General features: G+C 42.8%; 1 protein-coding gene and 13 non-coding genes across 14 annotated transcripts; all 14 read right to left on the bottom strand.

Moving 5' to 3' along the window:
• Positions 1-990: 990 nt before the first annotated feature.
• On the bottom strand, positions 991-7,009 carry LOC135747302 (uncharacterized). Its single transcript, XM_065265925.2, has 10 exons — positions 5,674-7,009; positions 5,366-5,579; positions 4,623-5,204; positions 4,240-4,452; positions 3,467-3,690; positions 3,242-3,316; positions 2,888-3,054; positions 2,697-2,798; positions 2,251-2,508; positions 991-1,846 (listed from the first exon to the last, which is right to left on the bottom strand). The coding sequence occupies exons 1-10, from the start codon at positions 6,937-6,939 to the stop codon at positions 1,057-1,059; spliced, it is 3,891 nt and encodes a 1,296-aa protein (XP_065121997.1). The 5' UTR covers positions 6,940-7,009; the 3' UTR covers positions 991-1,056.
• Positions 7,010-10,422: 3,413 nt separating this feature from the next.
• trnas-gcu (transfer RNA serine (anticodon GCU)) lies at positions 10,423-10,504 on the bottom strand. Its single transcript has one exon. It is a non-coding gene; the product is annotated as a tRNA-Ser (tRNA).
• Positions 10,505-11,321: 817 nt separating this feature from the next.
• trnav-aac (transfer RNA valine (anticodon AAC)) lies at positions 11,322-11,394 on the bottom strand. The gene has a single exon. It is a non-coding gene; the product is annotated as a tRNA-Val (tRNA).
• An 817-nt stretch (positions 11,395-12,211) lies between these two features.
• On the bottom strand, positions 12,212-12,283 carry trnac-gca (transfer RNA cysteine (anticodon GCA)). The gene has a single exon. It is a non-coding gene; the product is annotated as a tRNA-Cys (tRNA).
• A 472-nt stretch (positions 12,284-12,755) lies between these two features.
• Positions 12,756-12,837, bottom strand: trnas-gcu (transfer RNA serine (anticodon GCU)). Its single transcript has one exon. It is a non-coding gene; the product is annotated as a tRNA-Ser (tRNA).
• An 817-nt stretch (positions 12,838-13,654) lies between these two features.
• On the bottom strand, positions 13,655-13,727 carry trnav-aac (transfer RNA valine (anticodon AAC)). Its single transcript has one exon. It is a non-coding gene; the product is annotated as a tRNA-Val (tRNA).
• A 657-nt stretch (positions 13,728-14,384) lies between these two features.
• Positions 14,385-14,456, bottom strand: trnac-gca (transfer RNA cysteine (anticodon GCA)). The gene has a single exon. It is a non-coding gene; the product is annotated as a tRNA-Cys (tRNA).
• A 468-nt stretch (positions 14,457-14,924) lies between these two features.
• Positions 14,925-15,006, bottom strand: trnas-gcu (transfer RNA serine (anticodon GCU)). Its single transcript has one exon. It is a non-coding gene; the product is annotated as a tRNA-Ser (tRNA).
• An 817-nt stretch (positions 15,007-15,823) lies between these two features.
• On the bottom strand, positions 15,824-15,896 carry trnav-aac (transfer RNA valine (anticodon AAC)). The gene has a single exon. It is a non-coding gene; the product is annotated as a tRNA-Val (tRNA).
• An 817-nt stretch (positions 15,897-16,713) lies between these two features.
• On the bottom strand, positions 16,714-16,785 carry trnac-gca (transfer RNA cysteine (anticodon GCA)). Its single transcript has one exon. It is a non-coding gene; the product is annotated as a tRNA-Cys (tRNA).
• Positions 16,786-17,253: 468 nt separating this feature from the next.
• trnas-acu (transfer RNA serine (anticodon ACU)) lies at positions 17,254-17,335 on the bottom strand. Its single transcript has one exon. It is a non-coding gene; the product is annotated as a tRNA-Ser (tRNA).
• An 817-nt stretch (positions 17,336-18,152) lies between these two features.
• Positions 18,153-18,225, bottom strand: trnav-aac (transfer RNA valine (anticodon AAC)). Its single transcript has one exon. It is a non-coding gene; the product is annotated as a tRNA-Val (tRNA).
• An 817-nt stretch (positions 18,226-19,042) lies between these two features.
• On the bottom strand, positions 19,043-19,114 carry trnac-gca (transfer RNA cysteine (anticodon GCA)). The gene has a single exon. It is a non-coding gene; the product is annotated as a tRNA-Cys (tRNA).
• Positions 19,115-19,586: 472 nt separating this feature from the next.
• On the bottom strand, positions 19,587-19,668 carry trnas-gcu (transfer RNA serine (anticodon GCU)). Its single transcript has one exon. It is a non-coding gene; the product is annotated as a tRNA-Ser (tRNA).
• Between the last annotated feature and the right edge of the window lie 1,621 nt (positions 19,669-21,289).

The following is a 21,289-nucleotide window of genomic DNA, read 5'->3' as shown; positions in this document are numbered from 1 at the left end:
GCATTTTCGGTTGTTCTTTAGTCTCGTAGTGCATTCCGGAAGTACACATGCAATGCATTGTGGGTAACGTAGTCATTTTTTTTAAACTCTTTTCCATATAAACAGAGGCGGACACTACATTAGTATTTTTACTTTATACATAAAAGTAAATTTTCAAGTATTCGTATTTTATTAGTGTTTTTCTTTGGAAAACATTCATTCCAAAGCATATTATTATAATTTTTAGTCCACTACATTTCATAATTTCACGTTTTTGGTTTATATTTAATATTTAAGTACATTAAACATCTAGTATTTTTTTACTTTTACTTAAGTAGAAAGTATTTTTGTACTTTTACTCAAGAAAGTAAAAGTACACAATTTTTTATGTAATTAGGTATTAAATCAAGTTTAATATGCAATATAAAAGGAATACACAGTATGATTCTATGCTTTAGAACGTAGTGAACATTTTTTAGTAAAGTATATTTTTTTTTCCAAGACAAACACTCTGATAAAGCACAGATCCTTGGGAAATTTACTCAAAGTACTCAAGTAATGTCTGCCTCTGCATATAAATCACCATAGTAATAACCCTGTGATTATGCAATTATGCACATTAATGCATTTAAAGCAAATTCTCTTGTAAATAAACATATTTTGTGATGTAAACTAATTAATATTCAAATAATTAACTCAAAATGTCACATGCTACATTTAAAGCTAACAGTAATAACAGTGTATAACTGTAAATGTTAATAATTCCCCCATCATGTTTCCCCCTCCTTTTTTTGGTAAACTCATTTATTTGAGAGACTACATCTGTGCAGCACAAGTGAATAAAACATATTCCAAATTGAGGATAGAGTGTTGGGTTTTGTGAATAAATGTAAAATGATTCTGCAAGTAAATCTGGCTTTAGTTTTAACAATTACATTCAATGGAGTACACTCACTGTGCTGGTATTAAGAGGAAATTAAATAAAAACGTGAAGGCTGTTCTTGGCTCCAATAAAATGATTAAACTTTATTATAACAGACAATCAACATAGAGAAAGACATGTAATGGTGACAGAAACTAAACACTCTCCTTCCAGTCATCCAGGGTCAGTCCTGAGGCTGGACAGTACCACCGCCCCTTCAGCTGGGTGTGTCCAGTTGTTTTATTTTTTTCCTGGCCACACAACTTGCAGGTGTAGTGATACTTTTCTTTTGTTAGCCTCTTCCGTGGCGGTTCCCCCCTTGACACTAGCTCCTCATCCTCCTGGGCAGCTTTCTTCAGCCTCCAGGCACGTTGCCTTGGCTGGGATGGAAGGCACTCTGTAGGAGCTTGCTGCAATGGAGAAGCTTGTGGATATGGAGGAGCATGTGGATATGGAGGAGCATGCGGAAATGGAGGAGCATGCGGATATGGAGGAGCATGCGGATATGGAGGAGCATGCGGATATGGAGGTGAATGGGGATATGGAGGTGCATGGGGATATGGAGGTGCATGTGTATAGGGAGGTGCATGGGGATATGGAGGAGCATGCAGAAATGGAGAAGCATGTGGAAATGGAGGCGCATGCTGCAACTGAGGAGTTTGCTGGAATGGAGGCGCTGGCCCAAATTGTGGAGGGAACTGGGGAGGTGGAGATGGTGGAGAGAACACAGGCTTGCTTACCGCTAGTGTGCGCTGGCGGGGGAAAGCTTCCCCCTCATGGTTTTCAGGCTCCTCAAATGTCATAGGTTCATGTGCATGTTGCACAGGGGCAGCTGGAAGTGTGTTCACTGCAGGAAGAGGCTCCTTGGCCAGGTACAGCTGTTTGGGAAGTGCAGTGCCTTGCAGCTGCATGTTCCTGTCCTTCCTCTTATCCCTCTTAAGCAGCCTACAAGACATACATTCATTATTTTATACATGTATAAAAACCTATCCTCCCTCTCTAAGGTTATTACATATTTTCTAACAAGCATGCAGGTGGATGGTTTTTCTTCATGTTAAATCTCGTTGCAAAACGAGATAACTCAATTTTTTTATTTTTCAGAAATCTCATTTTTTGGTTGTGCATTCCAATTAATATCAATTCAACTGCAGTTGGTTTGTTTTCATTTAAACCTTCATAACTTAAAAAATACAGCTAAGTAGCACCATAAAACAAAATAATAACATGATAACATAATAATAAACATGTTTTGACAAAAATGTTAAAAAAAGGGATTTATCTCGTTTTGTAACGAAACTCTTCATATACTGTCTTGACTGTATGGGAAAGGTAAATGAAATAACACATACCATGAAGATACTGTGGTGTTGTTAACCGGCACCAGACTCAGGTTCGTCTGGTTCAGGACAACCATGCTGTCCTCCAGCAGCTGTTTGATGTGGCTGTAGACGCTGACAATGGACTGAGGGATGGGCATGGTTTTCCCCTTTGCGTCCTTTGGCCTGTTGCATGACTGCTCAAACTCTTTTGCAAGTCTGAGGCAAACACAGTCACTGACCCTATGTATTCCGGGGTCCTGGGCTGCTTGGCCGTGAATCATGTATAGTCTGTGGGAGAGAAGGATGATATTTTCTGGACTGTGAACAAGGATGTAAAGTGATGAAGAACTAAGTTACAATGTCAATAGGGATTGCAATAAAATAATTTACACTCAAAAAATACTTTTCACAGTGACTCGTGCTGTCTCTTAATGATTTGTATTGAACCAAAATAATAGCAAATTGTGATCAAGCACCTCTCTGCCGCCTGCTGTCCAGGAGCAGAGCCACTCGGCTTCCTGGGTGCTCTCCATGGTCCTCCTGATGCATGTGCTTTTTTCTTAGCCTTCTGGGTGAACCTAAACAGTGAAAGAGACATCCATATGCTTCATTCATTCCATGGAATGTATGTTTAATTTTGGTGTACAAAATAATGACTATGTTGTACCTTAAAGGTTTTTTGTCCATGGCATGGAGAGCTGTGTACAGGTTGACTATGTACGCCGCCTCCTTGGCTGACAAGGCGGTGATGGTGCGATTCAAGTCAACTAGGTAGGCTGCAAGGGCATCAACTGCCTCCCATCCCACAACGCCCCTCGAGTCACATTGGCTGGTCTGAAAAGTGATAAGTGAGAAAAAGAAAAAAACAAGCAAATTAATGTACACTCTTATTTCTAATATGTGAGCAATGCTGATTTTATATTTATTTACCTTATTAAAATGTAACCACATTTACTTAACATAAGTTAAATAAGTTAAATATTGCGTTTTTGAGTAAGGTGTTGCAGAAAGTGTTTCTGACCTCTGTGATGAGGGGTCCGGGTTCAGTGTCACCCTCCACAGCACTTGGAGGATCACCAGCCCCTATCTCAGCTGACTGGCAGACAATATCAGGCATGGTAATATGTGAGCAATGCTGATTTTATATTTATTTACCTTATTAAAATGTAACCACATTTACTTAAAATAAGTTAAATAAGTTAAATATTGCGTTTTTCAGTAAGGTGTTACAGAAAGTGTTTCTGACCTCTGTGATGAGGGGTCCGGGTTCAGTGTCACCCTCCACAGCACTTGGAGGATCACCAGCCCCTATCTCAGCTGAATGGCAGACAATATCAGGCATGCTGATGGTGTCATCTGGTTCATCCTCCTCCTCAAGCACCTGCGAGGGGATTTCGGAGACCTGTGATGGAGCCAGCAGGTCACCTCTGTTGGTCTGGGCCAATAAATATTCCACTGCTATACGCTCACCTGTAACCAGTGTAAACACAAAATGAAGAAAGGACATACATTCACTATGGCATAACACAAATGTAACTGTGAGAAATATGCTGGTGATTAAAAGCATCCAAAATAAATCAAAACTCAGTAAAATATATTATATTGCCTAGAAATTGCAAAATACGCGTGTCATGTTTTCAAAATTTTCAATTTTAAAGAGTATAGGAGTTCACATTTAATCTGGGCTCTTATTGGCTGCTTTTTTCAATATTCAGTGTAAGTCATCATTCTAAAATAAAATGTTACTTTTCTAGTAACAATAATTAATCAGTAAAGTAAAAGTAATTTCAAGCATTTAACCATACCCCTTCAGATTAAATGATTTTGAAGATCATAACATTTTAGTCAAGTGAGCCTAAACTTTTGAACAGTAGTGTACGCACATCCTTATCCTACATAAACAGCATGTTTTTCACAGCCAAGAAATGCATGTCCTCTGAGTAGGGGGGTGCTTAAGAAAAAGAGGAGGAGAGGATGTAATACTCTGGTAAGCCAGTGTTGCTCTAAGATCTCTCTTACCAGTAGGTTTCCCGGGTGGGGTGATCTCTGGCACCAGATCACAACCATGGACGCGCTGGCTTAAGTTGTTAAGGTGGGAAATCAAGCGAACATCAAAGCTTCTTAGGGACGAGGCCCCCTCCACATCTACTGCCTCCTTAGCCCGACCCATGTTCCATCTTGATGCCCCCTCGAGCATGTACATTTGCATATGTACAGCATTGCACCTCCAGCCTAAGAAACAAAATACTCTGTTCAGTGAACCATTATTGTAAAGGTAATACATATGAATACCCGGCAGTGGTTATTGTGTTATTTTGAATAATTACAACACATTCTCTGTCATAACAGAAAATAACAATTAGAAAAGATATACAATACAGTATGTCTTGATGCAAATGTACCTGGAATAAAAGCACACTGATGTCGGTGAAAACTCTCCAGGGAGGAGGACCCCCTACCACACCTAAGGATGTCCAGCTCTTTGCCGCCCTTTTGGAGTGTCCCCACCTTTGTGTACAGTGCAACACCTGCAGGGTCTTGGAGGCACTCCAGGTGCTTCTGCTGCACTTTCCACACGTGGCGCATGCTGTCATGGCTCACCAGACGCAGCCCTGTGGTGTCTGTCAGCTCCCATACTGATTCCAGCAGCCCTGAAATCATGCTCCGCATCTCCTCCACTCCACGCGTTCTCCTCCTGCAGTGTCTCTTTAATTCCCCTGGGCTGATAGTGGCCATGAGCTGTTCTTCAGTGGGAGTATGTCCGCTGTGGCTGCTCTTCCACTCTGCTCTCTTGGCCTCCTTCAGGCGTTGCACATCCTCCTGGTCCCATTCAAAAACGCAGGAGGAAAGCTTGGCACAAAAGGTGCCATAGAGAGGGTGGTGTTCTGTAGTGAGGCCGCAGTTAAAGCGTCTCATGAAATGGAAGCTGTCTAAGCGCACTGCAGACCTCCATGGGTGAAAGAGCTTAGCCACTGAAGACACACCTGTAAAAAACAACGATTCATAATAACATAGACCACAACACCTGTACTGTGTGTGTGTGTGTGTGTGTGTGTGTGTGTGTGTATGTGTGTGTGTGTGCGTGCGAGAGAGAGAGAAAGAGAGAGAGAGAGAGAGAGAGAGAGAGAGAGAAATTTTCACCCACCTGACTGGCTGCAGCAATCCCGGTCGACATAGATGACCTCAGGTTCAGCTTGGCCCGCATTCTTGTACCGAGTGACGATGCCTTGGCACAACTCTTCCAACCCTGCACCTTCACCCGTCGTCAGAACAGAGTTCAACACCTGGCCAAACTCGTTGCCGATGTTTGTCATCCATGCAGCACTGTCCCCGATCTCGCCAGCCAGCTTTTTGGTGATCTGTAAAACAAACACAAGAAGTAAACCAATTTCCTGTTTTGTTGTAATTATACATATTTTATTTTATATACATTTTTACTATTGAAATCCTAACCTTCTTTGTTGAATCCATTTTAAGAATTCTACCATAGGTAGAAGTGATCACTCCCTTCATTTCATCCACATGGCTGAGGATTTCATTGGAATGGACCGTCTCAAACCATTGAGCAAGTGGAAGGGGCCTGAAGGGTGGTGGAGGAAGATATACAGCTGCAGAGGGGACGAAGGTAGCCATCTTACTATGACGCTCACAGTCTGAGAGGTAGCGGATGGTCTGCCGAGCCCACTCCTCGCTGTGCGCTTCCTCTATTGCAGACTGGAAGTAGGAGGAACTGTTACCAATGGTCCTGGGCTTCAGGAAAGTCATGCATTTCCTGTCCAGAGCCAGCTGTGTTGTGAGGACAGCGGGGAACATGCTCCTGTGTGCCACATCCACCTGGGAGAGCATATCCTGGCTCCATGGGCAGACCGGCTGAGAGCACTTGCTGCAACGTGGATAGTCCCCTCCCACTAGGTAGTAGCGGCTATCCACATCAATTACCTCCCTTATCTTTCTGTAGATCCCGGAGCTGTTCATTTTCCGGGAACATTTTGGGCATTTTAAAAGAATTCCCCACATCCTCATTGGTGCCCAGATGAACATCCTCTGCCGGTAGTACCACCCAGGCTCAGGAGGAGATGGTTTGGGCTTCAGTGGGGGGTGAAACCAGCAGGCTTGGATTTTTTGTTTCAGCCGGCCTGTAGGCTCATATAGGCATTTGGAAATCCACACCTGATCTGCTTCCTGGACTACTCTCCGAAACTGCTCAGGAAGAAAACCTTTCCAATTGATTGAAGTTGGTTTTGAAGTTGGTGGAGTTGCAGTGTGGTGTGGTGTGGCAGAGCTACTTGAAGGAGGGAGCAGAGATGGTGTTGTCTTTGATGGTAGAACTTTTGTGGTGGTAGTGCTTTTGTAGTTTTTCGGGGGTGGCTTTTGCGGTGATGGCACAATAAATGCTTTATAGTGAGCCGTTTGGATGTGATTCAAAAGACCAAGAGTACCCTGCACCTTGGCCCCACAGGTGTCACACATCTCCTCCACATGGTGGTCAGACAGGTGCTCTGAAAATTTGTCTCCCTCCACAAGCTGGTTGCACTTGTAGCACTGCACTTTCTGTCCTGCCACTGATGCCCCTGCCTCTGTGTCTCCTCTCCCTGCCTCTGTGTGGTCTCCGACTCCTCCTGCCTCTGTGTCTCCTCTTGCTGCCTCTGTGTTGTCTTGAACTCTCCCTGCCTCTGTGTCTCCTCTACATGTCTCCATGCCTCCTCTCCCTACCTCCATGCTGACTTGGACTTGCCCTGCCTCCGTCTCAACTACTCCTGCCTCACTGGACCCAGCACCTGATGACAGATCTGCTGGCTGGGGAGGAGTACAAAAAGAGGGCCATACACTAATAAAGAATCCTACACTAATAGTTTTCTCCAGAATTGTACAGATATATATATTGTTCAATAAATAAATCCACATCCCTTACGAAAATTAAACATGGTTTTACTACAGTTAAAACAACAAAAAAAACATGGTTACTGTAGTAAAACCATGGTTTTGCTGATAGTAATCAATACACCAAAAAAACACAGTTAATACACTTTTACCACAATAAAACCATGGTTAATTTTCGTAAGGGATGCTACAATGACTATCATGACTTAAAGGAAAATTTCGGTATTTAGCACTTTGAGTCTCTTTTCTGGTTTGTTTTGGATGACCTAGAGTGGTTGACAAAGAAATTTTGAAGATTGGTCCTGTCTCGACTTTTTCACTTTTTCGTTAATGTTGCAAAACAAGTAACTTAGCGAAATACAGTTTCTGTGGTGTTTTTTATTTGGCATTGTCAAAATTTCGGTATCCACCACTCTAGTTCATCCAAAACAAACCAGAAAAGAGACTCAATGTGCTAAACACCGGAATTTTCCTTTAAACCTAGATTATGTTAATTCTTTGCAAAAACCCCTTTGTTCTTTCAAAAATATGTGCTCATTCATGTGTCATTACTTCCACCTACTAATCAAAGTATTCTCGTAAGTGTAGAATCTGCTATTCAGAATACATACTGGCGAGTCCCTCAAATGGCTGAATACATGTTGCGCCTTCATCTTTGAAATACTTTCGCTTCACCTTTCGCACTGTTATACTACACTCACACTGGACAAAGTCGTAGTACTGGAAGCCATGTTAATCTTGGCATGAAACGGCCACCGTAGGAGTGAAAACACGCTCGAATTGGGCGGAGGGCTAGAAAGTAATATTCAGTTGGAATAGAATTTCACAGCTAGATGGGAGAAGTTCTTACACAATGCAGCTTTAAAAATAGAACAATATGTAAAATAATGTTTATTCATACAATGTCAATTAAAGAAAAAATTTGAAAAAAGACAAAAAGCAAACAGGCTTTATAAACAGGCATTACTGCAAAATCACTGAAGCCCACCAGAGGAAAAACAACCAAACAAACCAGAAACAATAAATTAGTAAATAGTTTCACCTACCTTATGGAACCCACAGGAGCACCGAAGGCTTCTCCCAAACAGATCCTTAGTAGAATGGCTCTGCAGGGGGCAAGCATCAATTCTCTCCAAGGCCTTTTTCCATTTCTTGGCCCCTGGCCGTTTGCCAGTTGAAAAGTGGTATTGGCCCCGAGCATATTTGAAGCAGATGTCCCTCCAGTAACTATCTGGCTTTCCTGTCTTAGTCATCTGAAAACAATAAACAAAAAATAAGTTAAGGTCAAGCCAGACTATGTGTGTAGACAGACAAACAGAGCAGAGGAAATTATACTTGTATGAGTGTATGTTATGTAGGTAGGTAGGTATGTTTGCATGATTGTTTTATAGTTGTTGTGAAGCAATTTGAAAATGTATGTTTTAAAAGGTACTATATACGTTATTTAAAAGGTACTATATAATAAATTAACACATCTGGGCACATCTGTTCGCTCTGCTCAAACACAAAACCAGGCTCCATTACCGGAGGGGATGAAACTTGCCACAACTATTACACATCTTATGGCTTTTCCCGAGAAATCGACAGTTTATATGGCAAATAAACAAATAAATATATGTTTAAAAGTATGTTCCTCTGCCTCCTTCTGGTAAAATAATGTTTATAGATGGTTTACAAAGTATTTATTAACTATTTAACAAGGTATTATAGTAATCTGTTGCGACCTTATAATAACCACCCAGATAATGTTTATAGCCACATAACTTTACAAACCAACTACTAGTAACCCTTAACAAAGTGTTAGGAATATCTGGTCCGCCTATGTAATGTTGAAGATGTTTTAAAAATGGTTTCTTAAAGATTTACACACATTGTTATTAACCATTACCCGATAAGTTACCTTATACATTATATGACGAATATAACTGTAACTGTTAATTTACAGCACAACTTATAATTAGTAAACATTATTAATTATAATTTCATTGTTTGTTTACAGTAAAAAGACTGTTTGCTAACAGTTAAATGACAATTAACGTTAATTAAAGATTAATTAACAATCAATTTACCATCTATTAATGATGGTTATTATAAGCGGCCACGTAATAAGAACGTTGAAATACAATTTGAATATCATGCTAACGGGACGGGAAATGAAATCGTTTATTGATTTGTGTTTTATGAGTGTTGCTTAATGAGTATTAATCAATTTTCCAAACCTTTATCCCGTGTTTTGAGTTGATGCGGTGAAAAAATGGCCGCCACGCTAAAGCGATAACCACGCCCCCTCCCGCGTCACAACGACTACGTCACTGTCCGGACCTGTGTTAGGACCTCGTTTGAAATTCTTTGATCTCGTTAGGAATGTGTTCGGACCTGGTTAGGAGCTGGTTCAGACCTCGTTCGGATGTTAGGACCTCGGAGGCAGTCCAGACACTGGTGGGTACGGCCACCTCGTCCTGTGAGGCTGTCCTGTGAGACTTTCCCGTAACCCCCGCTGTGGGGCATTTTGCGATTCCTAAATTACCACCAAGTACATAGTAGCGTGCATCAAATTGTTTCCGTTGTTGGTGTAATTAAACGTTATCTTTTAGAAAGCGTTCATTTTGGCCTGACAGAAGGGAAACGCCTGAAGAGAACTGTGCATGAGCAATCCATCGCCTTAGACATGTTTAGAAATAATTTCAAGGACTGACCTTTAATTGATTGGGGTTCTTTTTCAAAATAGTTTTCATCGGATTTCGACATGAAACAGGCAAAAACCAAAGGAGACATTCAAGACTTTATTTAAAGGGAACAAGAGGTTTTCATTGGCTTATGTACACAGCCAACTGGCTGGGTAATGTTGACTAAACCTCAGTACACTTACCTGCCGTCCGTTCAACTAACACTAACCGACGATCAGGTTAACAATAACGTGCATCAAACTGATGTAACTGTTGAGGTTGTTAAATCAACATGACCAAAACCCTGTCATATCTCTAACAAAGTGTTTATTTCAGCCACGACTGTGCTGAAATGGCACAGTGTATGCTCGTCTTTAGCATTAGAACAGGGGTAGGCAACGCCGGTCCTGAAGTGCCGCAATGCTGCAGATTTTATTTCCAACCCTGAATAAACTTTCTAGACAGTTGGCACATAGTCTGAAACTTTAAAGTCTGAAAACACTCAAGTGTCCATCAGAGACTCTGGATTGTAAGCACTTCAAAACTGGTGCAACGAAAACACGTTTGTTTTATGGGTAGCAGATCACTCCTAGAGGTGTGAGAAACAACGTAAGCTTCGGAAATGTTGCGTCTAAAAGATAGTTCAACGTCACAACGACGAGGATGGGATTCAAACCCACGCGTGCAGAGCACAATGGATTAGCAGTCCATCGCCTTAACCACTCGGCCACCTCGTCCTGTGAGGCTGTCCTGTGAGACTTTCCGGTAACCCCTGCTGTGGGGCATTTTGCGATTCCTAAATTACCACCAAGTACGTAGTAGCGTGCATCAAATTGTTTCCGTTGTTGGTGTAATTAAAAGTTATCTTTTAGAAAGCGTTCCTTTTGGCCTGACAGAAGGGAAACGCCTGAAGAGAACTGTGCATGAGCAATCCATCGCCTTAGACATGTTTAGAAATAATTTCAAGGACTGACCTTTAATTGATTGGGGTTCTTTTTCAAAACAGTTTTCATCGGATTTCGACATGAAACAGGCAAAAACCAAAGGAGACATTCAAGACTTTATTTAAAGGGAACAAGAGGTTTTCATTGGCTTATGTACACAGCCAACTGGCTGGGTAATGTTGACTAAACCTCAGTACACTTACCTGCCGTCCGTTCAACTAACACTAACCGACGATCAGGTTTACAATAACGTGCATCAAACTGATGTAACTGTTGAGGTTGTTAAATCAACATGACCAAAACCCTGTCATATCTCTAACAAAGTGTTTATTTCAGTCGAACCGAGGACATTTGTGATAACCACATCACCACAGAAACCTGTTCCTTTGGATTCTATGTTTATTTTGATAGATTTGGACACACACTTTCTCTCTGTGCAACACTTCCCAAAGGGGCAATGCTTTTCGCCCACTTGAGAACTGGCCACCTTTCATGCGTGAAGCGAATGTGACGGGCGGAACTGTGTGTAACTTTAAAAGTGCTTCATGATACAAGGAGTAACGTGGCTCAAGAAAGGAATTTAACTCGCAGCGTATCAAAAGGAACACACTGTTTCTGCCCGGTTTCGAACCGAGGACCTTTCGCGTGTTAGGCGAACGTGATAACCACTACACTACAGAAACCCACATGCTCTGACACGTGGTTGTATCAACGCATTTTGTCACATATTTTGCGATCGTTTGAAGGGACCGCACAAACTGTATGAGTAAGGCGGTGCATTTCCCAGAAATGCATGGATGCTTCTTCTGAAACCGGCAAACAGCTACACACTTCTTAGTTTGGATATCTCTCCGATTTGTTTCAGAGATGACGTGTGAGCAGTCAAGTCTCAGCTCTGCGATCTGACCGAATAACGCAGATATTTCCAAACCTGCTGCTGGTCGGCTACTGTCCTGCAGACTTCAGTTTCAACCCACCTCCAACACAACAGTCTGTAATTATCAAGCAACCTTGAACACCTTGATAAGCTGCTTCAGCTAAGTTTCATTGGGGTTGGAGCTAAAATCTGCAGGGCGGAAGCTCACCAGGCGCAGGGTCAAAGACCCCTGCTATAGTGTGAGCACACAATTTGTGAACTTTGGCTTCACATCGCATGGGATTTACTCGTATAGTGTACGTTGGCATTTAGCCACGACTGTGCTGAAATGGCACAGTGTATGCTCGTCTTTAGCATTAGAACAGGGGTAGGCAACGCCGGTCCTGAAGTGCCGCAATGCTGCAGATTTTATTTCCAACCCTGAATAAACCTCATCCACCTGTGGTTCTCAGGTGACCTTTAGACCTTGGTTAGCCTGTTCATGTGGGGCTGATTGGAGCTGGAGCTAAACTCTGCAGGACTGCTGCACTCCAGGACCTACGTGAAAAGGATCCATGATGAACTTTGAGTCCGAAAGATTAACGCGGCAAACTACCGCAAGAGGTTACGGACATACAGGCTTAAGGCTGCACCCGGATTTGAACCGGGGACCTCTTGATCTGCAGTCAAATGCTCTACCACTGAGCTATACCCCCTATGAGAACACACGTGACTGAAGAATTGAAAAACCAACATGTGTTATGCTTCACCACAGTTAAAGCTGTCTTGATAATGTCCAAGTGAACGGTTAGACCTCCCTATCTGCGTTTAAACGCTCTAGCACTGACCTATAAAAATTGTGCTAGAGACAACGTATGTTTTCAACCATTCCGCTAAGGTTTTTCAGTTGTTATGATTCCTGTTCTGTTCCTCTTACAGCAAACATCTACAAAGGTAAATCCGCTCAACCCAGTCTTTACCACTTTCTAGACAGTTGGCACATAGTCTGAAACTTTAAAGTCTGAAAACACTCAAGTGTCCATCAGAGACTCTGGATTGTAAGCACTTCAAAACTGGTGCAACGAAAACACGTTGCTTTGTCTAATGGGTAGCAGATCACTCCTAGAGGTGTGAGAAACAACGTAAGCTTCGGAAATGTTGTGTCTTAAAGAAAGTTCAACGTCACAACGACGAGGATGGGATTCGAACCCACGCGTGCAGAGCACAATGGATTAGCAGTCCATCGCCTTAACCACTCGGCCACCTCGTCATGTGAAGCTGTCCTGTGAGACTTTCCCGTAACCCCTGCTGTGGGGCATTTTGCGATTCCTAAATTACCACCAAGTACGTAGTAGCGTGCATCAAATTGTTTCCGTTGTTGGTGTAATTAAACGTTATCTTTTAGAAAGCGTTCATTTTGGCCTGACAGAAGGGAAACGCCTGAAGAGAACTGTGCATGAGCAATCCATCGCCTTAGACATGTTTAGAAATAATTTCAAAGACTGACCTTTAATTGATTCGGGTTCTTTTTCAAAATAGTTTTCATCGGATTTCGACATGAAACAGGCAAAAACCAAAGGAGACATTCAAGACTTTATTTAAAGGGAACAAGAGGTTTTCATTGGCTTATGTACACAGCCAACTGGCTGGGTAATGTTGACTAAACCTCAGTACACTTACCTGCCGTCCGTTCAACTAACACTAACCGACGATCAGGTTTACAATAACATGCATCAAACTGATGTAACTGTTGAGGTTGTTAAATCAACATGACCAAAACCCTGTCATATCTCTAACAAAGTGTTTATTTCAGTCGAACCGGGGACATTTGTGATAACCACATCACCACAGAAACCTGTTCCTTTGGATTCTATGTTTATTTTGATAGATTTGGACACACACTTTCTCTCTGTGCAACACTTCCCAAAGGGGCAATGCTTTTCACCCACTTGAGAACTGGCCACCTTTCATGCGTGAAGCGAATGTGACGGGCGGAACTGTGTGTAACTTTAAAAGTGCTTCATGATACAAGGAGTAACGTGGCTCAAGAAAGGAATTTAACTTGCAGCGTATCAAAAGGAACACACTGTTTCTGCCCGGTTTCGAACCGAGGACCTTTCGCGTGTTAGGCGAACGTGATAACCACTACACTACAGAAACCCACATGCTCTGACACTTGGTTGTATCAACGCATTTTGTCACATATTTTGCGATCGTTAGACGCAGAATAACGCAGATATTTCCAAACCTGCTGCTGGTCGGCTACTGTCCTGCAGACTTCAGTTTCAACCCACCTCCAACACAACAGTCTGTAATTATCAAGCAACCTTGAACACCTTGATAAGCTGCTTCAGCTAAGTTTCATTGGGGTTGGAGCTAAAATCTGCAGGGCGGAAGCTCACCAGGAGCAGGGTCAAAGACCCCTGCTATAGTGTGAGCACACAATTTGTGAACTTTGGCTTCACATCGCATGGGATTTACTCGTATAGTGTACGTTGGCATTTAGCCACGACTGTGCTGAAATGGCACAGTGTATGCTCGTCTTTAGCGTTAGAACAGGGGTAGGCAACGCCGGTCCTGAAGTGCCGCAATGCTGCAGATTTTATTTCCAACCCTGAATAAACCTCATCCACCTGTGGTTCTAAGGTGACCTTTAGACCTTGGTTAGCCTGTTCACGTGGGGCTGATTGGAGCTGGAGCTAAACTCTGCAGGACTGCTGCACTCCAGGACCTACGTGAAAAGGATCCATGATGAACTTTGAGTCCGAAAGATTAACGCGGCAAACTACCGCAAGAGGTTACGGACATACAGGCTTAAGGGGGCACCCGGATTTGAACCGGGGACCTCTTGATCTGCAGTCAAATGCTCTACCACTGAGCTATACCCCCTATGAGAACACACGTGGCTGAAGAATTGAAAAACCAACATGTGTTATGCTTCACCACAGTTAAAGCTGTCTTGATAATGTCCAAGTGAACGGTTAGACCTCCCTATCTGCGTTTAAACGCTCTAGCACTGACCTATAAAAATTGTGCTAGAGACAACGTATGTTTTCAACCATTCCGCTAAGGTTTTTCAGTTGTTATGATTCCTGTTCTGTTCCTCTTACAGCAAACATCAACAAAGGTAAATCCGCTCAACCCAGTCTTTACCACTTTCTAGACAGTTGGCACATAGTCTGAAACTTTAAAGTCTGAAAACACTCAAGTGTCCATCAGAGACTCTGGATTGTAAGCACTTCAAAACTGGTGCAACGAAAACACGTTTGTTTTATGGGTAGCAGATCACTCCTAGAGGTGTGAGAAACAACGTAAGCTTCGGAAATGTTGCGTCTTAAAGAAAGTTCAACGTCACAACGACGAGGATGGGATTCGAACCCACGCGTGCAGAGCACAATGGATTAGCAGTCCATCGCCTTAACCACTCGGCCACCTCGTCCTGTGAAGCTGTCCTGTGAGACTTTCCCGTAACCCCTGCTGTGGGGCATTTTGCGATTCCTAAATTACCACCAAGTACGTAGTAGCGTGCATCAAATTGTTTCCGTTGTTGGTGTAATTAAACGTTATCTTTTAGAAAGCGTTCATTTTGGCCTGACAGAAGGGAAACGCCTGAAGAGAACTGTGCATGAGCAATCCATCGCCTTAGACATGTTTAGAAATAATTTCAAAGACTGACCTTTAATTGATTGGGGTTCTTTTTCAAAACAGTTTTCATCGGATTTCGACATGAAACAGGCAAAAACCAAAGGAGACATTCAAGACTTTATTTAAAGGGAACAAGAGGTTTTCATTGGCTTATGTACACAGCCAACTGGCTGGGTAATGTTGACTAAACCTCAGTACACTTACCTGCCGTCCGTTCAACTAACACTAACCGACGATCAGGTTTACAATAACGTGCATCAAACTGATGTAACTGTTGAGGTTGTTAAATCAACATGACCAAAACCCTGTCATATCTCTAACAAAGTGTTTATTTCAGTCGAACCGAGGACATTTGTGATAACCACATCACCACAGAAACCTGTTCCTTTGGATTCTATGTTTATTTTGATAGATTTGGACACACACTTTCTCTCTGTGCAACACTTCCCAAAGGGGCAATGCTTTTCGCCCACTTGAGAACTGGCCACCTTTCATGCGTGAAGCGAATGTGACGGGCGGAACTGTGTGTAACTTTAAAAGTGCTTCATGATACAAGGAGTAACGTGGCTCAAGAAAGGAATTTAACTCGCAGCGTATCAAAAGGAACACACTGTTTCTGCCCGGTTTCAAACCGAGGAACTTTCGCGTGTTAGGCGAACGTGATAACCACTACACTACAGAAACCCACATGCTCTGACACTTGGTTGTATCAACGCATTTTGTCACATATTTTGCGATCGTTTGAAGGGACCGCACAAACTGTATGAGAAAGGCGGTGCATTTCCCAGAAATGCATGGATGCTTCTTCTGAAACCGGCAAACAGCTACACACTTCTTAGTTTGGATATCTCTCCGATTTGTTTCAGAGATGACGTGTGAGCAGTCAAGTCTCAGCTCTGCGATCTGACCGAATAACGCAGATATTTCCAAACCTGCTGCTGGTCGGCTACTGTCCTGCAGACTTCAGTTTCAACCCACCTCCAACACAACAGTCTGTAATTATCAAGCAACCTTGAACACCTTGATAAGCTGCTTCAGCTAAGTTTCATTGGGGTTGGAGCTAAAATCTGCAGGGCGGAAGCTCACCAGGAGCAGGGTCAAAGACCCCTGCTATAGTGTGAGCACACAATTTGTGAACTTTGGCTTCACATCGCATGGGATTTACTCGTATAGTGTACGTTGGCATTTAGCCACGACTGTGCTGAAATGGCACAGTGTATGCTCGTCTTTAGCATTAGAACAGGGGTAGGCAACGCCGGTCCTGAAGTGCCGCAATGCTGCAGATTTTATTTCCAACCCTGAATAAACCTTATCCACCTGTGGTTCTCAGGTGACCTTTAGACCTTGGTTAGCCTGTTCACGTGGGGCTGATTGGAGCTGGAGCTAAACTCTGCAGGACTGCTGCACTCCAGGACCTACGTGAAAAGGATCCATGATGAACTTTGAGTCCGAAAGATTAACGCGGCAAACTACCGCAAGAGGTTACGGACATACAGGCTTAAGGGGGCACCCGGATTTGAACCGGGGACCTCTTGATCTGCAGTCAAATGCTCTACCACTGAGCTATACCCCCTATGAGAACACATGTGGCTGAAGAATTGAAAAACCAACATGTGTTATGCTTCACCACAGTTAAAGCTGTCTTGATAATGTCCAAGTGAACGGTTAGACCTCCCTATCTGCGTTTAAACGCTCTAGCACTGACCTATAAAAATTGTGCTAGAGACAACGTATGTTTTCAACCATTCCGCTAAGGTTTTTCAGTTGTTATGATTCCTGTTCTGTTCCTCTTACAGCAAACATCAACAAAGGTAAATCCGCTCAACCCAGTCTTTACCACTTTCTAGACAGTTGGCACATAGTCTGAAACTTTAAAGTCTGAAAACACTCAAGTGTCCATCAGAGACTCTGGATTGTAAGCACTTCAAAACTGGTGCAACGAAAACACGTTTGTTTTATGGGTAGCAGATCACTCCTAGAGGTGTGAGAAACAACGTAAGCTTCGGAAATGTTGCGTCTTAAAGAAAGTTCAACGTCACAACGACGAGGATGGGATTCGAACCCCCGCGTGCAGAGCACAATGGATTAGTAGTCCATCGCCTTAACCACTCGGCCACCTCGTCCTGTGAGGCTGTCTTGTGAGACTTTCCGGTAACGCCTGCTGTGGGGCATTTTGCGATTCCTAAATTACCACCAAGTACGTAGTAGCGTGCATCAAATTGTTTCCGTTGTTGGTGTAATTAAAAGTTATCTTTTAGAAAGCGTTCCTTTTGGCCTGACAGAAGGGAAACGCCTGAAGAGAACTGTGCATGAGCAATCCATCGCCTTAGACATGTTTAGAAATAATTTCAAGGACTGACCTTTAATTGATTGGGGTTCTTTTTCAAAACAGTTTTCATCGGATTTCGACATGAAACAGGCAAAAACCAAAGGAGACATTCAAGACTTTATTTAAAGGGAACAAGAGGTTTTCATTGGCTTATGTACACAGCCAACTGGCTGGGTAATGTTGACTAAACCTCAGTACACTTACCTGCCGTCCGTTCAACTAACACTAACCGACGATCAGGTTTACAATAACGTGCATCAAACTGATGTAACTGTTGAGGTTGTTAAATCAACATGACTAAAACCCTGTCATATCTCTAACAAAGTGTTTATTTCAGTCGAACCGAGGACATTTGTGATAACCACATCACCACAGAAACCTGTTCCTTTGGATTCTATGTTTATTTTGATAGATTTGGACACACACTTTCTCTCTGTGCAACACTTCCCAAAGGGGCAATGCTTTTCGCCCACTTGAGAACTGGCCACCTTTCATGCGTGAAGCGAATGTGACGGGCGGAACTGTGTGTAACTTTAAAAGTGCTTCATGATACAAGGAGTAACGTGGCTCAAGAAAGGAATTTAACTCGCAGCGTATCAAAAGGAACACACTGTTTCTGCCCGGTTTCGAACCGAGGAACTTTCGCGTGTTAGGCGAACGTGATAACCACTACACTACAGAAACCCACATGCTCTGACACTTGGTTGTATCAAGGCATTTTGTCACATATTTTGCGATCGTTTGAAGGGACCGCACAAACTGTATGAGAAAGGCGGTGCATTTCCCAGAAATGCATGGATGCTTCTTCTGAAACCGGCAAACAGCTACACACTTCTTAGTTTGGATATCTCTCCGATTTGTTTCAGAGATGACGTGTGAGCAGTCAAGTCTCAGCTCTGCGATCTGACCGAATAACGCAGATATTTCCAAACCTGCTGCTGGTCGGCTACTGTCCTGCAGACTTCAGTTTCAACCCACCTCCAACACAACAGTCTGTAATTATCAAGCAACCTTGAACACCTTGATAAGCTGCTTCAGCTAAGTTTCATTGGGGTTGGAGCTAAAATCTGCAGGGCGGAAGCTCACCAGGAGCAGGGTCAAAGACCCCTGCTATAGTGTGAGCACACAATTTGTGAACTTTGGCTTCACATCGCATGGGATTTACTCGTATAGTGTACGTTGGCATTTAGCCACGACTGTGCTGAAATGGCACAGTGTATGCTCGTCTTTAGCGTTAGAACAGTGGTAGGCAACGCCGGTCCTGAAGTGCCGCAATGCTGCAGATTTTATTTCCAACCCTGAATAAACCTCATCCACCTGTGGTTCTCAGGTGACCTTTAGACCTTGGTTAGCCTGTTCACGTGGGGCTGATTGGAGCTGGAGCTAAACTCTGCAGGACTGCTGCACTCCAGGACCTACGTGAAAAGGATCCATGATGAACTTTGAGTCCGAAAGATTAACGCGGCAAACTACCGCAAGAGGTTACGGACATACAGGCTTAAGGGGGCACCCGGATTTGAACCGGGGACCTCTTGATCTGCAGTCAAATGCTCTACCACTGAGCTATACCCCCTATGAGAACACACGTGACTGAAGAATTGAAAAACCAACATGTGTTATGCTTCACCACAGTTAAAGCTGTCTTGATAATGTCCAAGTGAACGGTTAGACCTCCCTATCTGCGTTTAAACGCTCTAGCACTGACCTATAAAAATTGTGCTAGAGACAACGTATGTTTTCAACCATTCCGCTAAGGTTTTTCAGTTGTTATGATTCCTGTTCTTTTCCTCTTACAGCAAACATCAACAAAGGTAAATCCGCTCAACCCAGTCTTTACCACTTTCTAGACAGTTGGCACATAGTCTGAAACTTTAAAGTCTGAAAACACTCAAGTGTCCATCAGAGACTCTGGATTGTAAGCACTTCAAAACTGGTGCAACGAAAACACGTTGCTTTGTCTAATGGGTAGCAGATCACTCCTAGAGGTGTGAGAAACAACGTAAGCTTCGGAAATGTTGCGTCTTAAAGAAAGTTCAACGTCACAACGACGAGGATGGGATTCGAACCCACGCGTGCAGAGCACAATGGATTAGCAGTCCATCGCCTTAACCACTCGGCCACCTCGTCCTGTGAGGCTGTCCTGTGAGACTTTCCCGTAACCCCCGCTGTGGGGCATTTTGCGATTCCTAAATTACCACCAAGTACATAGTAGCGTGCATCAAATTGTTTCCGTTGTTGGTGTAATTAAACGTTATCTTTTAGAAAGCGTTCATTTTGGCCTGACAGAAGGGAAACGCCTGAAGAGAACTGTGCATGAGCAATCCATCGCCTTAGACATGTTTAGAAATAATTTCAAGGACTGACCTTTAATTGATTGGGGTTCTTTTTCAAAATAGTTTTCATCGGATTTCGACATGAAACAGGCAAAAACCAAAGGAGACATTCAAGACTTTATTTAAAGGGAACAAGAGGTTTTCATTGGCTTATGTACACAGCCAACTGGCTGGGTAATGTTGACTAAACCTCAGTACACTTACCTGCCGTCCGTTCAACTAACACTAACCGACGATCAGGTTTACAATAACGTGCATCAAACTGATGTAACTGTTGAGGTTGTTAAATCAACATGACCAAAACCCTGTCATATCTCTAACAAAGTGTTTATTTCAGCCACGACTGTGCTGAAATGGCACAGTGTATGCTCGTCTTTAGCATTAGAACAGGGGTAGGCAACGCCGGTCCTGAAGTGCCGCAATGCTGCAGATTTTATTTCCAACCCTGAATAAACTTTCTAGACAGTTGGCACATAGTCTGAAACTTTAAAGTCTGAAAACACTCAAGTGTCCATCAGAGACTCTGGATTGTAAGCACTTCAAAACTGGTGCAACGAAAACACGTTGCTTTGTCTAATGGGTAGCAGATCACTCCTAGAGGTGTGAGAAACAACGTAAGCTTCGGAAATGTTGCGTCTTAAAGAAAGTTCAACGTCACAACGACGAGGATGGGATTCGAACCCACGCGTGCAGAGCACAATGGATTAGCAGTCCATCGCCTTAACCACTCGGCCAAAAAAGGGGCAAAATGGACTGCTTGTGGGGGGGAAGAAAAGAAAAGAGAGAGGAAAGAGGGGGGAAAGAGAGGGGAGAAAAGGAGAAAAAATGAAGAAAAACGTACACTATATCAATTTTCTATCCACTCTTTTATCTTCTCAACATTGTTTACACATAATTCTCCACTTTTTCAAGGTTTATCATCACTTTAATTTTCATGTCTCTTGCGGGATTCGAACCTATGCCTCACTGCAGAACACGACATCCAGGGGGCGGGGTTGGATTCAGATCCAGGGGCGGAGCTGGATCTCTTCCCACTGCATTTTGATTGGTCGGCAGTTTTACCACAAGACACGTCATACAAGTGGTTGCGTTACCATTTCCCCATTGAGTTGTAACTAAATTAAGTTATTCTTTTGACAGAAAAACAAACTTTACTTATGACTACAAAAAAAGTAATGACTTTAAGATGAAATGTAAGTGTTTTTACTATGTTTTGAAGTAAAACATTTTGGGCACTACGAGTAATCTTACCACATGCAGTATAATACCTATGAATGTATACAGTATAAATTTGCAGAATTATTAACATATATATGGCATATAGTTATTTAGAAATTAATAAATTGAATGTTTATCTTGTAGGGACTTTAAATTTGTTTTAACGCGTCTTTGATTACAGGCATTAGGAAACGGGT

This window comes from Paramisgurnus dabryanus, chromosome 14 (genome assembly GCF_030506205.2).
Source record: "Paramisgurnus dabryanus chromosome 14, PD_genome_1.1, whole genome shotgun sequence".
Lineage (NCBI taxonomy): Eukaryota > Metazoa > Chordata > Actinopteri > Cypriniformes > Cobitidae > Paramisgurnus > Paramisgurnus dabryanus.
This window is presented reverse-complemented; position numbering and strand designations above follow the sequence as displayed.